A 15,647-nucleotide genomic window follows, 5' to 3' on the forward strand; every position below is an offset into this window, starting at 1 on the left:
ATTGAGGAGTTGAGGACAGTGATCAATCAAGTTATGGAATCTACCCGATCGGGACTCTCTATGCTGCTTTGTTATTACAGTGCGCTAGCCGTTACCCCCAACACCATGCCCACCGCCGTACGAGTTGATGTCTCTGGCCAAGAGCCTCGACCCAGTCCAATAGACATAGCACTTGACGGCATTGCGGTAATAGCGAGACAGCGAGTTGATGGCTTCAAAGTATTGCGTATTGTTCGCTTTGTTTATGCGGCATATATCCACCCAGAAGTAATCGACATTGTCCTTCTTCGCTTGCTCACCGCAAAATCGGATCTTCGCAGAGCGAGCCTTACTCGTGAACGATTTGTGTTCTGTTCAAGGTCGTCGAAATCGACCTCGTCCTTATCGTCCCCCTTATATATGCGAGAGGATCGCGTAGGCGGGAATGCCGTCGTGAAGATCCTCAGTCAGGCTGAGGTGACCCTGATCGTCGAATTTCGAAAGGTGCATCGTGTTGGGTGGGTACGGGCGGCACGTTGTGAGCATACGTGCGATCTGGTAAGCAGACCCTACTTCTCATGGCACAATAAAGCTTGAGTGCCCGGTGTGACCCGCCAGGGGATACTAGTCTAGTAAACTGAGGCGGGTGAAGAGAGGCAGTCGTGGTGGTTGCAATGGCGGCGAGGTGACACAAATCAACCTCTTGTCCATCGAAGTCAGGTTTCAGCGTGAACAGGGCGCGAACGGCAGGCTCCGTTGAATATGCGGCATATTGGGAGGCGTTCTTGTCTCTGAAGTATGTCCCTCTGTCCGGCTTAAGGCTGGAGCATGGAGGTGCCCATCTTGAAGGGCTTCCTGGGAGCAATCAGACGAAGTCATTCGTGCGGAGGTTCACATACCTGAAACTAGGATTGTCGGCTTCACTCTTGCCAACCAGTTGTACGAGGCTACGTAGGAGGGATCAATAATCTTGAGGATGTCGTCTTCCTCGGCGGCCTTGAGAGCAGAGGCGGGGATGGTCAGCAAATACTTCTGGGATGGGAGTAATTGGAGGGAGTTCTGGAAGAGGGCGTTTGCCCCAGTTTTGAGAAGAAGAATAAGTCGCTGCCATCTTTGAATCGGAGCCGCGAGCTCGAAAAATCTACCTGGAGCCGGAGAGCACACCCTCTGCTGCGTCTGGAGATGACGACAAGGCAAGGGAAGTCCTCTTAATTCATCACAGTAGTGAATAGAGGAGCGTTAACTATGATCAATGGTAGATCTGATACACATTGAACGGCATGCTTTGTAGCCATACTAATTCCGTCACCCAATGTTGGCTCGCCATGAACGAATCCCAACTGAACGGCGCGTGCCGCACACGATGCAGGAATAGTCCTCTCCTGCTTGAAGTTTTGCTTCCCATGTACTGTTGCAGCTAGGGTATTCATATGTCGCATGCGGAGTCAACTTCCTCGCCATGAAATGCACGAGATCAGCCGCAAAGCCGCGAGGGTGAGTCGTGTGTGACGGGTTTCAAGAAGCGGCACGGTCGGGGTGAGCTGCATGCGAGCAGCCTGCAGTTTTCCGTCCTTTATTTCCGCCAAGATAAGTAAAAACTGCCGCGAGCTCACCCCCTTTAGGACGACGATGATGCCGCTCTGTATTCATTGGTCAGTCTCCTCCCCCTCCCCCCCTCTCAAGCTCACTGCCGACGGATATAACTCTATTTGAGCACCGAGACGACTAAACAGCTCAAATTCCATTCTTTCACCTGGCTTTGGACCTCGAAGGATCTGACCAACAATATCAGAACCAGGCGGTAGGTCATGTTCGAAGTGCGGCTCTCCAGCACCCCTCATATTCGCTAGGACAGCCTGTCTAAAGTGCCATCGTAGAAGCGGATCAAGAGGCGCATCAGGGCGAGTAAATATCTCCCGATCAAGATGCTTACCTTCGATATTTTCCCCCGCTGGCCCAAAGGCTACAACCTTATAGTTATCCTATATTAAATATTAGCCTTAATCCTTCATATCGATATAAGATGTTCATACATCCGGGTTGATTGCGATGAGATATGCGTCGAATTGACTGTGGATATCGCGTCTCAGTAACAATCCATTCTGTACTGAGTTGATAGATCCCCCTTTTTCCGGTTGAATTGTAATCCATCGACTATAGTCCTGAGTCTTCCAGTGACCTTCGTAGGCGAGTGGGAAAATATGCGCAGCTTCGAATGAGTCCCAGAAGGAGATTCCATTAAAGGTAGGTACAGGCGCTCCGGATATGATACATTGACGATCTCGTGAACGAATAGCCTCAGCGAAGGCAGCAACACGAGTTCCGGTAGCTAGACTGATTGTCCGTACAAGCCATGGCTCATTATTGAGCTCAAAAGAACCTTTAGCAACGATGTAATACTTTCCAGGTTGAAGTGGATGGTCGTCTCGCTCGATCGTCGTTTCGTTCTCATTTTGTAGAGAGAAAGGGCTCGGAAATATAACAATGATCTCTATCATTGCATAGAAGTTGGCATTTGTAATACCGGGTAGGAGACGTAGGCCGCCAATTACGGTAGTAGGATCATTTAAGTCGTAGATGTGGACGTTTCGCCCCGCTGAGCGATCGCGTGCAGGCATAGTATTTTGCGGCGAAGAGGTTTTAGATGGAGAGGTAAACGTTTTCGGAGACGAGGACGAGGACGAGGACGAGGACGCCATGATGGAAGCCTAGGACGTAAAAGCTGCATTAGAATGGCAAATGGCAGATGGCAGGTGCAGACTTGTAATTAACAGAGGTTGTAAGAGGGTTCGGAGTCGATGGGGAGGAAGGAAAGCCTGGTGAGCGCACGTGAGCTCGAAGCAGTTTTGACTTCTCTTTCGCTGCCAAGATGTGCCGTTCCATGATTCGCTCAACCCGCAATTGACGATCCCCCCCGGTTTGTGATGATTTGCTCCCTTTTGCGACTTACATCCTGCGACCTGTGCCCTGCACATGCGTGGCTTTAATTGTTCATTCATATCAATCACCACAAGTTCGCCCGTGCCTACAGGTTTTATTCCGCTGCAGACTTTTTTGTTGTCCGGCTTGTACAGTCTTTTATCCTTGCGACTCATTCTCTTTTCCCCCTGTGATAGTGCTTAGTCCACCGACATCATGGCCGCCGCCGAGGGAATCCCCGAGAAGAAGGTCAAGTTGGAGCGTAAGTCACTCTCTGTCTCTCCTGCGCTGAGATGCCCTTGACCTTCGTCTTCCCCGACCACGATCACACGCTAACATGTATATGTGACCTGCCGGACGCAGCCCAGATCAAATCTGTCGATATGGTAAGAACGACACCCCTCGTAACCGCCAGCCAAACAAGACATGGACGTGGACTGGACAAGTGTCATTGACGGATCATCTCAAGAGTGAGGACATGCAACAAGAAGCAATTGAAGTTGGTATGGAAACTGCGGCCCCCAGTGAACATCAAGAGAGCGAGAGCGACAAGGAGAGAGAGACACGGAGTTGTTGACTGTCGTGTATAGCCCAGGAGGCAATGGAGAAATTCAGCGTCGAAAAGGTAATAAATACTCCCGAAACCGCCATTGAACACGAGGGGTGTGAATGCTCACAAAAGGCGATAGGACATTGCTCAACACATTAAACGAGAGGTACGCGCACAGCCCAGCCCGATGACTGTGACATACAATCGAGACGATTTCTGAAACCCCTTCCTCGCGCAGTTCGACTCGAAAAAGGGCGCCACCTGGCATTGCATAGTCGGTCGCAACTTTGGGAGTTTTGTCACACACGGTATTTCCTTCACCCCTCATGACCCGTGATTGTGACTGTGACTGTGACTGATTGAGGATTGACAGAGACAAAACACTTCATCTACTTCTACCTGGGCCACGTCGCCATACTGCTGTTCAAGACGCAATAGATTGCAAGAAATCGCATCTTTCTGCACATGAATGCAACGGGGCGTTACAGGGGGGGACAAAAGTCCTCAACGGCATTCCACCGAAATAAGAGGCATCACATGATTGCTTGCTTGAAGCGCCAGCTTCTACAAAAGATTGATAAAGGGTGAGATGGGTGATGGGGGTGTAGATATGGGTCTTGGGAAAGAGCGTGGGAGCTAGAGCCGGAGTGGTGGTTCGACATGCTTGTACTCGGTAGAGCCGGAGCAGAGAAGAGCATGTTGTATATAACACTGGGAAGAAGAACCGGGCAGCCAGCTGCCAGCAGATTCGGGACGTTCCTTTCCTCATGCTAATTTTCGATGCCGACGCGGACGCGGACGAGTGCACAAAAAGTAAATAAGCGGCAATCCGAGACTTGAATGCCCTTTGACAGGTACAGGTACAGGTACACCCTTGAGTTTGAGACGTTCAACAGCCAGATGATGATGGGTCTTATGTCCATTTTCCTCGATGGACTCTTGCTCTCGGCTCTTTCCCTTTTGCTCTACCTCATACTCTTTACTTTTGCTCCTACTTAGGATGAGGGAGGTCAATGCACGTGTGGACAGACACGACACGCAAGAGGTATTACCAGGATGAAGTTGAAGTTGGGATCAATATTAGCATTTCGGTGCCGCAGTTGTCTGTGTGATCTATCAATCCCTATCTACCAACTCGATTATCTCGTATTGCCTACTCGGCATCTAGCATTCGACCGGGGAAACTATCGCTATCGATATCGCTCGAGGTGGTCTTCCTTTTCTCGTTGACGGTGTTTATCAATACAAGTAACAAAGACACGTACCGTGGGCTGGGGCTGGGCGTGCTATGCTGTGCTGTGCTGTGCTTTGCTTCGCCTTGGATCTAACTAAATCTGTTTGATAAACGAGTCCTTCTCGACGCGTTGATTAGGTACGTAGGTAGGCAAGTAGGCAAGTAGGCAAGCAAGGGTAGACGGAGAGGTGACAATTACATAAGTAGAGCGAAGCTGTCGATCAGGAAGTGGATTGAATCTTCTTCGGGCTTGGGGCTGATCTGCTTACACTATTCGTACGATACGAGAACGAGGCAGATCCCCCTCTCCCCTGTTTGCTTACTTTCGCTTACATTTTTCTTCTGCTCATAATTAATACCTCGTACTTCTAAAGGAGAAAAGGGGGGCAGGCACCTGAGCTCATGCAACCGGGTCTTTGATGATATGATATGTATGTATTTGCTGATATCAAGTACAAAGTGTTGAAATCTCCCTCCCTGTATGAGTATTTAGGAGCTTGAGACCTCTTCTATGCGCTTTTTCCACTTTTTCCACCTTTCCTCTATGGGATGGGCCATGACGCCTGCTGGCCGGCTGACCGACCGACCGGCCGAACAATTTACAAAAGACAAGAAAAAGAAACGAAACGAAACGAAATTATTGACTCTCGACGAGACTTGACCGGGTAGACAAGACAAGACAAGACAAGACAGGGCAGAAAAGGCCCAATCATAGCACCAGCTTGTCCCGGCTCCTTATCTGCTTGCCGTACCGCTCCAGGACCAGTGGAATGGGGATACAAGCCAGTGCGACGAAGCCCAGCAGAGAATTGCCCCAGCCCAGCCCGAGGGCGTCGTACATGGGCGGTCCGGCGAGAGGTAGCAAGGCCCCGACGAGGGACCGCGTCGCCGTCAAAATGGCAATCGCCGACGCGGCGTACGTGGGGTAGCAGTCGATCAGGTACGTCTGGATGGGGAGGAAGACGCCCATCATGCCGAAGCTGAAGGGGACCATGCCGATGATGGGGACGATCCAGTGGACCTTCTTGTCGGCCGCCCAGCCGTACCAGAAGAAGCTGACGGGGATGAAGCAGGCGAAGATGATCATGAGCGGCATCCTCATCTCGGGCTCGAATTGGCCGTTGTTGCGCTTCGTCAGCTTGATCACCATCCGGTCCGACGTGGCGGCGATGACTCCGGCGCCGAGGAAAAACCCGATCCCGATGCCCAGGTAGGCGAGGCCGGTGATTTGGGGCGAGAAGCCGTACTGTTGCTCGAAGACAAAGGTGATGGTGGTGAAGAGGAGGTAGAGCAGGCCGTACACCAACGACATGTACCCCGACAGGACCATGACGATGGGGTACTTGACCAGCATCTGCAGAGGCCGGCGCATCCCGTCCATCAGAGTTCGTTTGGGACCGACGGGGCCTTTCTCCCGGTCGAACCAGCTGACCAGGTCGCTGCGGCCGAGCGTTTTGGCGAGCCGTTGCGTCTTCCACCGGATGAGGACGCGCGCGTAGGTTTCCTTGTTGAGCAGCTCGATGCCGATGGTGGTCGAGGCGCTGGCGATGAGAAGGATCCAAAACACCCACCTCCATCCGATCTGCTGGGCCACGAAACCTCCACAGATCGGTCCGACCACGGGGCCGAACAGAGGTCCCAGACTCCAGATGGACGTGGCGAGGCCGCGCTCCTCGACGACGAAGAGATCGGCAATGACGCCGGCGCCCAGCGTGAGGCATCCCGAACCACCGATCCCCGCGAGGAAGCGAAAGGCGATCAACCCGCCCACGTTGGGCGCCAAAGCACAGCCGATCTGCCAGACGACGAAGAAGATATTGGCGCCGCAGAGGACGATGCGACGGCCATAGATTTCGCTCAACGGGGCCAAGACCAACGGACCAAACTGTACGTGGTGTGTCAGTGTCAGTGCCGGTGTCCAGAACCTGCTTCTCTCGGGGGACGAAAAGGGGAAGAAAACTTACCACATACCCCAAGAGATAGACGCTCACGGTAAAAGAGAGCACCAGCTCCTGGTGGACACCAAAATCCTGACCCAAAAAGCCTACGGCGGGGGCGAACATGCTCGAGGCCAAAGGTGAGACGAAGGTGATGGCCGACACCAGACCCAACAGAGCCCATTTCCGGGGCCGGGGAAAATTCAGAGGGTTCTCCGGGTCGTCGGGCCCGTCCCAGCCCACGATGCCGTGATCCAGATCGGTCAGTGGTTGGTGGTGGTGTTGGTGTTGGTGAGGATGGTCGCTGGCCATGCTCCGTCTGCTAAAGACCCGTTCTATGACGACGGGTGGTTCTTCTTCATCCCCGGAATCGTCGTCATTGTCCGCGTCTGCCCCTAAGCGTTCGACCTCGACGCTGTCCTGGCTGTGTTTCTCTCTAAGGTGGCCATTCGCCTCTGGAATATGGTCCTGGCCATCCTTCTCTTCGGCGATGGAGTCGTCCTTCTCCATCTTCTCTTCGTCCAACGGCGTGGCAACCATGTCGAATCGACTCTTCTTGACTGATGATCGATCAAGACGCGAGAAACAGCCAAAAGAACAAGAAAGAAGAGTAGAAGAGCGGCATTCAAACGCGTTTACTTTTCGGATGGTGGATGGTGGATGGTAGGGGGGAGATGTGGGCCAGTCGGATCGCAAAGGCCGAGCCACAGCAGTTGAGGTCGTGCACTAAGAGATATGCTTCCAGATATGCTTGAACATAACAAAGATCATAATTACCCGTCGACGCCATGTGGCAATTTCACTTTTCCACCGGAACGAATCTGTTGGAGCCAAAAAAGCTATAAAGCTGATTCAAATCAAACTTACATTTCATTTTCCTGGGTCATTTGGGTCATTAATTCGTCATGAACATCAATGCGCTTGTTAACACCAAGAACGCTGTTTCGCAACACATTTCCCCTCGGATCCTTGCATCCAAGTTATATTAATGAACCCTTCCATTCGTTATTCGTAATGAGGCCCGGTGTAGGATTGTGATAACATAGGACGCGGTTGTTGTCGCCAGAACATTCCTCATCGACCTGCATAACTTAGATCCATCAGCTGCCCGTGAGGACAAAGACTTCCTCGGTGTGGAAGTTGACATCGGGCTTCTCTCTCAACACCTGGTTCCGAAACAGGTAGAAAGGAAAGTTGCGAAACCTGCGCATGAGCTGCAGTTCCGTGGCACGGTTTGGCTCCTTGCGAACACGTACCCACACGTCACCTCCGCATCTTCCAATCCAATATTGCTCCTTGTGCTCCAACTGCCACCTGGATAGATTGGCGGTAGTCTGAATGGCTGGCAAGAGGGTTGGAAGCGCTGGACATACTGACGTCGACAGGACCGTCCCTCCCTGATGCCAGAGCAGCTCCCGCTTCTTCTGACATTTGTGTTTCGATGTCTCCAAACACAGAGAAGTCACAATGGCAAAAGTCGCGCAGCATTCCGAATCCTTCAACATACGGTACCACAGCTGCGAGTTGACAGGAGAGATTTTGATCCCTAGATATGGGTTTGACTGCTCGGGCCATAGGACTCCAAAGGTGTTGCCATTCGTGTCGAACCCCGTGTGTTCGAATAGCTTGAGCAACTTGCTAAACACTGACCTCAGGCAAACCCTCTCATCGTCCTCGAGTCCGTTGCACCACTGAAGAAAATCGTTGGATCTTAGACCTGTTAAGGCCGTAGGCTTCAATGCTGTCCACCCATCCACATGGAGACTGTCGATGAATCGGATGACCGGTTCCTCGATCAACTCTCGTAGGCGCACCCTGCGAGCGACTCCTGTACAGAGGCTGAGCTGGAGGCCCCATGGCAAGTCGAAAAGCCGAATGTCCTCGAAATCATTCCAGCGATCGAGGAGCTCCTTTTTCAGAGTTCTTCCGGCATGTTTCTGGTACGTAAGACCCACCTGAGCGACCGCAAAGTTCCCTCCTTGTAACATTAGAGGAATCTCATGCGGAACCCAAGTGTCTCGAGCCGTTCCTAGATTTTGCAGGAATTTTTCAGAGAGCCTGCGGCTCCCTTGAGCATCAAGAGGACAAGCTGGGTTGACAGTGACGGCCCCAACAAGGATAGCCTCCTGGTAACTAAACGGTTTGGGCTCTGCTCCTAGACCTTCGTCATCTTGATACCAGTGAAAGAGGTCAAGTCCTGAGGGTAGAGAATTGCTGGATTTGATGAGGCCTCCTCCGATCATGAGGCCATAGATTTCCATTGAATCTGACGACTTAGGGGATCTGATGACATGAGCTGGCCCCCAAGTATCCACGATCTCGGCACATGTTGCGTATAAATATGCTGGCGATGTCGAGGCTGACGGAGTGGCCTGCGGCCTTGACGCAATCTTAAAGACAAGAACATCTCCGCCTATCATTGAACGCATGCAAGCTAACGGTCGCAGCTCGGCAAAAATGGATATATCACTCACCAAGCTTCCTTGGAGCTTGATCTTCGTCAACGGCTGCTTGAGGAACGCCGGGTGTAGTTCTCCGGTATGACCTTGAGCGTAGGACAGAAGCGCCAAACTGAGCATCTGCACGACCAGGGAGCAAGTGTGGAGTTTCTGACCGGCTGTTCTGATGTCGAGATATTGTCCACCTAGACAGCTTCTCAACACATCGACACATGTGGAAGTAGCATTTTCTAGGTCAATGCTAGCCTTCTCAGGCTCCGAGTCCTTTATTATGTCTGCCATAGAGGTCATCAGGCTTTCCAAGGTCTCGAATGAGACTGTGGTCATTCTGATTACAGGGCTCTTAAGCGTGTCATCGACAGGGAATCCACTCTCTCAAAGGATTGTGAATGAATTGCAGCAAAACCCAGCACTTTGCAGGAGGTTTGCTGCTGTGCGCAATCTCGCGACAGCCCTATATAGGTGGGCTGTGAGTTGTGGGTACGACCACGGATGATCTGCTTCCCATTTTAGACGTTCGATTTCACGCCTGAAAGCAACAACCTGACGCCCGAATCCTACGGAGTGCCTGAACCGGCGGGTGTAATCCATCGAGTCTGTTATCGAATACTTGCGACTCATAAGTAGGCACTTGCGTCCTGTAAGGGCATGAACTCACCGTGTCTTCAATATCACCTGGGGTTCCAGCCCATTCGTAGCTGTGGGCGTAGACAATTGTGGCCTCGTTTTCCTCGAACTCGACCTGGCTAAAAGCCTCATTGGCGTCCTCGAGTGAGCGACCCGAGTGCTGTGGCGGCGCCTGCAAAATGGGGACGATTTTGTTGGGCGGACAATCCAAATACCTCAAGGGAGGCAGCACTCCTGCAAGCCCACACGCGGCAATAACCCTTTGCACCAGTTCCCGTCTCATGTGGAAAGTAGTCGGATTAGCCAGTTGGTCATAGGCAAATCCACCACCGGAACTCTCCTTGTGAGCGCATGACACATGGTGGAAGTCCACCCTTTCATTCGCATCAATGGAGACGAGTTCCATCGTCTCGGTGTCGGGCAACCCATATTTGACCCACGGCTCGGGTGATTCAGTTTCGAGAAGCAGCGCCAGGCTATCGTCGGGCTCAAATCCGGCGTCTATAAGTGCTCCGAGCCATTCAAACTTCTCTTTCGCGACCCAATCCGAGTACCGAGCTAGCAAAAGTTTAGAAATGTCAGTGTGTCCATAAGACAATGCTGTCTGCAGAGCAGTCGCCCCAGAGGAACCGGGAGTTCCCCATTCATGCAGCAGTAATTGGATAATCGCCTGATGTCCAGCTCGGATCGCGGCCAGCATGAGTAGCTCTTTGCCGTGATCGCTGAGGGATATCGTGTTAGCTCTGTGGGCTTCAAGAAAAACCTCGACAATCTCCGCGTGTCCGTTCTCAACAGCCAGCAATAGCGGTGTGCGAACACGATAGTCTTCAAGGTGCGGGTTGGCCTTCCCTTCCAACACAAGAAGTTTCGCTATGTTGTAGTGGCCATATTCGACTGCCCACGAGAGTGGTGACTGTCCCAGTCCGTCAACCGAGTCCACTTTGGCTCCATGAGAGATGAGCAATCGAGCTGTTGCTTCGTGCCCCTTCCCGGCTGCCCACGACAAAGGTGTTCTCCCCTCCAGATCCTGAGACTCGGCAACAGCACTATCGTGGTCGAGAAGTAACTTGACCACGTTCTGATTGTCACATTCGGCAGCCCTCGACAGTGCAGTCCGCCCATAGCGATCTTTTGCATCGAAATCAATATCAGGTCGCATTAGCAGGAGCGTGGCTACCTGAGAACCGACGTTCTCAACCGCAAACGACAGGGGGGTGCGGCCGTTTTCATCACTCGAATTTGCATTGATGTCGTCCTGTTCCAGTAACTGCACTACAATATCACGCCGTCCCGTCTGAGCCGCCCATGGTAAAGCCGACCTCCCTCCTGGATCTGTACAGTTGACTCGGCGGTTTTCCTGACTGAGCACCAATCTGAAAAGCTCGTCTCTCTGTTGAGCTGCCCACCACAAAGGAGCACTTCGAGGGTCCAGGTTCGTGGGACGTTCGAGCATACGTTCGAATAATTCTGGTACCATTTTGGCAGTTATAGAACTGACAGCTCGCTGCAATGTGGCGCTACCATGTAAGCCGTCTAATCCGAGGTACACCCCTTTCGCAAGTAGCACCTGCCACACACGCTCAACCTCTGAATATTCTTCGAGTTCTGTGATGATGAGATTGAGGATGGCGCCTTGTTCATTATCGACCGTCCATTCGAGAAGACTTTTGTCTCGACGAAACCACGCTTCAGGTGCCCAAGGGAGTGTGACTCGCAGGGTTTGGAAACGTATGAATTGGTACCACAAGCGGTACGAGACTTGCTTGTTTTCTTCGAAGGATTTTGTGTGAAACAACCAGAATTCCCTTGCATAAGGAAGAAACGCATGCGTCCATAGTTCTCGCTTAGGAATTGCATGTCCATCTGCTTCTTCAAGGTAACGCCCCGCATCGAAGTCCGGCTTCCTGTTACGTTTCAAAAGTGTCTGCGAATGCCGGGCGACTATTTCAGAGGGCAGGCCAGGGAGAACAATAGTAGAAGCTTTTGCAGATGACTTTATCCACCAACGACTGTTGCTCGTGACATATCCACTTTCGAAAAAGGCTGGGTGGAGATGAGTGACGCAGATCTCCCCCATGGTGATATCCGCTTCACGTAAATCCACATGGAACTGGCTTTTTGTTGTGTGTTCGGAAGTGAGGGTAAGATACTGTCGGACACTAGGGTGAGCAAATCGAACAGTGTCATCTTCCTCGTCAACAATGAGCAGGCCTCCACATTTACCCAAGACACTTCTCATGTCGTGCGGCAATCCGGGACCCCGCGTGTCTCCCGGCAAAATGCTCACAGCCTCGCGGAGTTCCTGGACTGTCAGTGGCCGCTGAGCTGCGGCAACAAGGGTGAAGGTTTTCCGTGTAATCTGGACGAATTCGGGATACTTTTCAGATAACTTTTGCAAAATGTGTTCAAAAACACGTGGTAAGTCTTTCGGTAACGACTGAAGAGCAGTCAGAATCCCCTTATCCGACGCCTCGGCGCATGTAGAGTCGAGCTGTAGTGCAGTCCAAAGAAACCTATTATGATCAGCACAATCTTTTATGTATGGAACTAAACACCCACGTTCCCTCGCTTCCTTCGAGTAGAGCCTTCCTAATCTTTAGGATAATGCTCGGGTCATCCAAAGTGAGGCTACCTAGTGCAAGACGTTCCTCCAACGCGTTGTTAATAAAGCTTTCGATTTCGTATCTTGGAGATGACAGCCAAAGTTCGCGTTGCGGTTGAAGAATAGCCCGATATTTGCGTTTCGTATTGGGCTGACTTGAGCAGAATATGCGAAAGCGGTGTATTGAGTGGAGCAATGTGGAGGCTTCGTAAAAGCCTACATAGTTCCCCCTCGGCACAGTCGTCTATTCCATCGACGACAGCAAAATATGCGCAACTCGTGGATGCGAGCAGAGGAACGAGGTTCGAAATAATCTCATCCTCATCCAATGTCTTCGAACCATCAATCTCAATCGAATCAAAGGCCTCTGGGCGTGTCTCTCTCAGAAGCTGCCTCGCCAGGCTACCAAGTATGGTCCTAGCCTTCATCGATTTTGCGTCATCGTAGCTGCAGAAGAAGAAGCCGATAATAGCTTCAGGATTGTCGATATGCAATTGTCGCACTAGATTTGCAGTGGATACCGTTTTGCCTGATCCGGGCCCGCCGGTACACCACAGCACACCCGACGACGATTCTTGAGTTCACTGCCTATAAGCAGGTTGGTCGAAGATCCAAGAGCATATCCCCAATTTTTGTGCTTGCTTCCATGACCTATATTGGCGAAGGTTGAACAAGCATCAAGGAATTGCAGCTTTTTCTGGCGCGCAACCTGTGCGCCTGAAAAAGGATTTCGAAAACTCCAGGCCGTCTTGCTTTCATCTCGTACCTCTTCCTGAGTTGCCAGGAAGACTGTCTTCCCATACAACCTCGCCAACTTTGCAATTTGGGCTTCCAGAGGGCCAAACTCGGCTTGAAAACTGTTGAGAATGGTTGATGTCAATTGAGCAATGGGAGGTTTTCGGAGGAAGAGAATGGCCTTTGTGCACAAATCAAAGATTGCGCAGAAGTACTCAGAAAGCGCATCTTGTATTGGGAGGGACCTTGAATATAGCAGACCGCATTCCTGGTATTGGGGGGAGTGTATTCGAATCCTCATGAACAGGGCAGATAATCTATCGAAATACGTTCCAAATGTTGACGTGATTAGCAAAGTCGTCCTCAAGACGCTCCAGATTGCGTTTGCAAGTGTATACCGAGAGCTGCCGACAACAGCGTTGACTATTGTCGAGAACTGTTGAACCGACTCTAGAATACTAGTGAGGCGGGGTCCGAAGCAACGGCGACCTTTTATATTGCGGTCAACAGCAGCAGTGATTTCCATCACATCAGATAAACCGGGCGGCCTGTCTGAACGTAGTGAGCGGAAGACTGTCTTTTCGCTGGCTTGCAGAATAGCTTCATACTCGCAGACCGCCTGGGCCAGTCTGTGCTCTGGCCCTAGGGGGAAAAAGAAGCGGGAGGCCAACGCCATGTTGTCAAATCTTTGCCGCTGGCGTCAAGGAGTTGAGCGAATATAGCATCAGAATCTCAAGTGTTGTGGAATTGTCTAAAGATTCCAATTATCTGGCCAGGGGAAAGTTGTGAAGATGAGGCTGCTGGGCAGGCAGGCGGCAGGGCTGGGGACCCCAGCGGCGTTCGGGGTGCTCACAGGATTGATGAAGGGGGATGCACAGCTTTTGTTATAATCGAAATTTGCTGAAGAGGCAGAACAACAACAAGCATGACGTGCATGGTTGATGATTAGGAAGGAAGAGGTGTTGGTTCGAAATCCAGCCTGATGCCAGTCGGATCTTGTGTACCGAGTCACTAGGCTTCATTTCGAGCGGCAAGGGCATACTGCTTTGGGGTTAATCCACATCCTGCTTTACTCTAGTCATCCCCCACGTGACCAATGATAAAGTCTTGGCAACGGTTCTCACCCGCCATCAAGCCCATGAAGATGATTTAAACTAATAAAGATTTCATCTAGGACCTTAGCTACACTATACTAGACTCAGAAACCATCGGAGTAAGAGACTGTCCTGAAAGATAGAGATAAAGAGGTTGTGGAAGGCCTCCTCGAGGGCCCTAGTGAGAAGGTTGTAGGTAGTTCTCCCTCTGATTGGTCGATGGTTCAATGCCAAGAATTCACTCGGCATTGTTGGCCATTCAGAGTAAATGCTTTATCGACCTCATGGAATAAGGGAACGCAGACACTTCAGATCTCTCAAAGCCTCACCCCGCCTCGCCTCCAAAATGACAGACTCAAACCCCCTCGTCCTCTACGACATCTCTTCCACCCGCCAACCGCGCTCCTACGCACCCAACCCCTCCAAGTCCCGACTCGCGCTCAGCTTCAAGGGCGTCCCCTTCACCACGACGTGGGTCGACATCCTCGACATCGCCGACGTGCGGAAGGGGCTCGGCTGCGCGGCAGTCCGTCAGTTCGACGACGGTACTGACTTCTACACGCTGCCCATGCTGCGGGAACCGGTTTTGGGAAAGGTAGTAGGAGACTCGTTCGACATCGCCAACTACCTCGAAGACACGTTCCCACAGTCAGGCGGGTGTCTGTTCCCCGCGGACACGACGGGCACGGGGCTCGACTACGAGAGCCCGTTCAAGGACACGGCCTTTTACGCGCCGCTGACGACGCGCAAGGGGGCCAAGAACGAGGCGTACGCCACCTTCAACGTGCACGTCGACGCGACCTTTTCGGCCCACGTCGTGCTGGTCGCCCACCAGCTCCCCTTCAACCCGGAAACGGCCGAGGCCACCAAGGCCCTCTTCGCCAAGCGCGCCCACCTCAGCTCGTGGGACGACATCCGCATCGAGGGCGAGGCGCGCGTGCAGTTCCTGGCCGGGTTCAACGTCGCCCTGACCTCGCTTGCCCAGCGGTTCGCGGTCCACGACGCCGGGCCCTACCTCGAGGGCGACAAGGCAAACTACGCCGACCTGATCGTGGGTGGCTGGCTGAATATGCTCTCGGCCACCATGCCGCGCGAGGAGTTTGACGATTTCAAGACCTGGCACGGCGGCGTGTTTGGTCGCCTGCACGACGCGCTGCAGGAGAATTATTTCGTGTGCAAGTAGAGACACTTCTCGAGATATCCCAGGATTGAGGGTATCTCCCTGCCCAGAGCAAAAAGTGACGCCTGAAGCTGGTCCTAGACACTATCCCCGGCCCAGAAATTTGGAGCGAAGGTCTTGCTTGACAGCGGCCACACCGTGCTAAGTAACATGTGAAAGCGACAGAGTCGGCTGTATTGAGGGTTTGAAGGCCAGATATTAAGCTGGTAAAGCAAAGCACAGCATATCACAGCACAGCGCCATGATGAAAGGTCAGGTAAAACTAGGTCAGGCTAGGCAGGTCAAGCAGGCCCTCCTTGTAGGGAACGAGAGGCAGCAGAAGAAGAGCCAA

At 52.1% G+C, this 15,647-nt stretch overlaps 6 protein-coding genes across 6 annotated transcripts; 2 read left to right on the forward strand and 4 right to left on the reverse strand.

Moving 5' to 3' along the window:
* Positions 1 to 84: 84 nt before the first annotated feature.
* Positions 85 to 2,678, reverse strand: Z517_04638 (uncharacterized protein; the record flags this gene model as incomplete). The annotated part of the gene is made up of 5 exons (XM_013429966.1): positions 85 to 350; positions 553 to 834; positions 879 to 1,124; positions 1,913 to 1,961; positions 2,013 to 2,678. The coding sequence occupies 5 exons, from the start codon at positions 2,676 to 2,678 to the stop codon at positions 85 to 87; spliced, it is 1,509 nt and encodes a 502-aa protein (XP_013285420.1).
* Positions 2,679 to 3,114: 436 nt separating this feature from the next.
* Positions 3,115 to 3,886, forward strand: Z517_04639 (dynein light chain, cytoplasmic; the record flags this gene model as incomplete). Its single annotated transcript, XM_013429967.1, has 7 exons — positions 3,115 to 3,160; positions 3,262 to 3,284; positions 3,368 to 3,401; positions 3,489 to 3,523; positions 3,588 to 3,614; positions 3,687 to 3,756; positions 3,822 to 3,886. 7 exons carry the CDS (start codon positions 3,115 to 3,117, stop codon positions 3,884 to 3,886), a joined length of 300 nt encoding a protein of 99 aa, XP_013285421.1.
* A 1,505-nt stretch (positions 3,887 to 5,391) lies between these two features.
* On the reverse strand, positions 5,392 to 7,159 carry Z517_04640 (uncharacterized protein; the record flags this gene model as incomplete). The annotated part of the gene is made up of 2 exons (XM_013429968.1): positions 5,392 to 6,567; positions 6,647 to 7,159. 2 exons carry the CDS (start codon positions 7,157 to 7,159, stop codon positions 5,392 to 5,394), a joined length of 1,689 nt encoding a protein of 562 aa, XP_013285422.1.
* Positions 7,160 to 7,719: 560 nt separating this feature from the next.
* On the reverse strand, positions 7,720 to 9,405 carry Z517_04641 (uncharacterized protein; the record flags this gene model as incomplete). Its single annotated transcript, XM_013429969.1, has 1 exon — positions 7,720 to 9,405. The coding sequence occupies one exon, from the start codon at positions 9,403 to 9,405 to the stop codon at positions 7,720 to 7,722; it is 1,686 nt and encodes a 561-aa protein (XP_013285423.1).
* A 230-nt stretch (positions 9,406 to 9,635) lies between these two features.
* Positions 9,636 to 13,718, reverse strand: Z517_04642 (uncharacterized protein; the record flags this gene model as incomplete). The annotated part of the gene is made up of 5 exons (XM_013429970.1): positions 9,636 to 9,674; positions 9,737 to 12,218; positions 12,265 to 12,390; positions 12,464 to 12,754; positions 12,829 to 13,718. 5 exons carry the CDS (start codon positions 13,716 to 13,718, stop codon positions 9,636 to 9,638), a joined length of 3,828 nt encoding a protein of 1,275 aa, XP_013285424.1.
* Positions 13,719 to 14,482: 764 nt separating this feature from the next.
* Z517_04643 (uncharacterized protein) lies at positions 14,483 to 15,319 on the forward strand (the record flags this gene model as incomplete). Its single annotated transcript, XM_013429971.1, has 1 exon — positions 14,483 to 15,319. One exon carries the CDS (start codon positions 14,483 to 14,485, stop codon positions 15,317 to 15,319), a length of 837 nt encoding a protein of 278 aa, XP_013285425.1.
* Positions 15,320 to 15,647: the final 328 nt, after the last annotated feature.

This window comes from Fonsecaea pedrosoi (assembly GCF_000835455.1).
Source record: "Fonsecaea pedrosoi CBS 271.37 unplaced genomic scaffold supercont1.3, whole genome shotgun sequence".
NCBI classification, from domain to species: domain Eukaryota; kingdom Fungi; phylum Ascomycota; class Eurotiomycetes; order Chaetothyriales; family Herpotrichiellaceae; genus Fonsecaea; species Fonsecaea pedrosoi.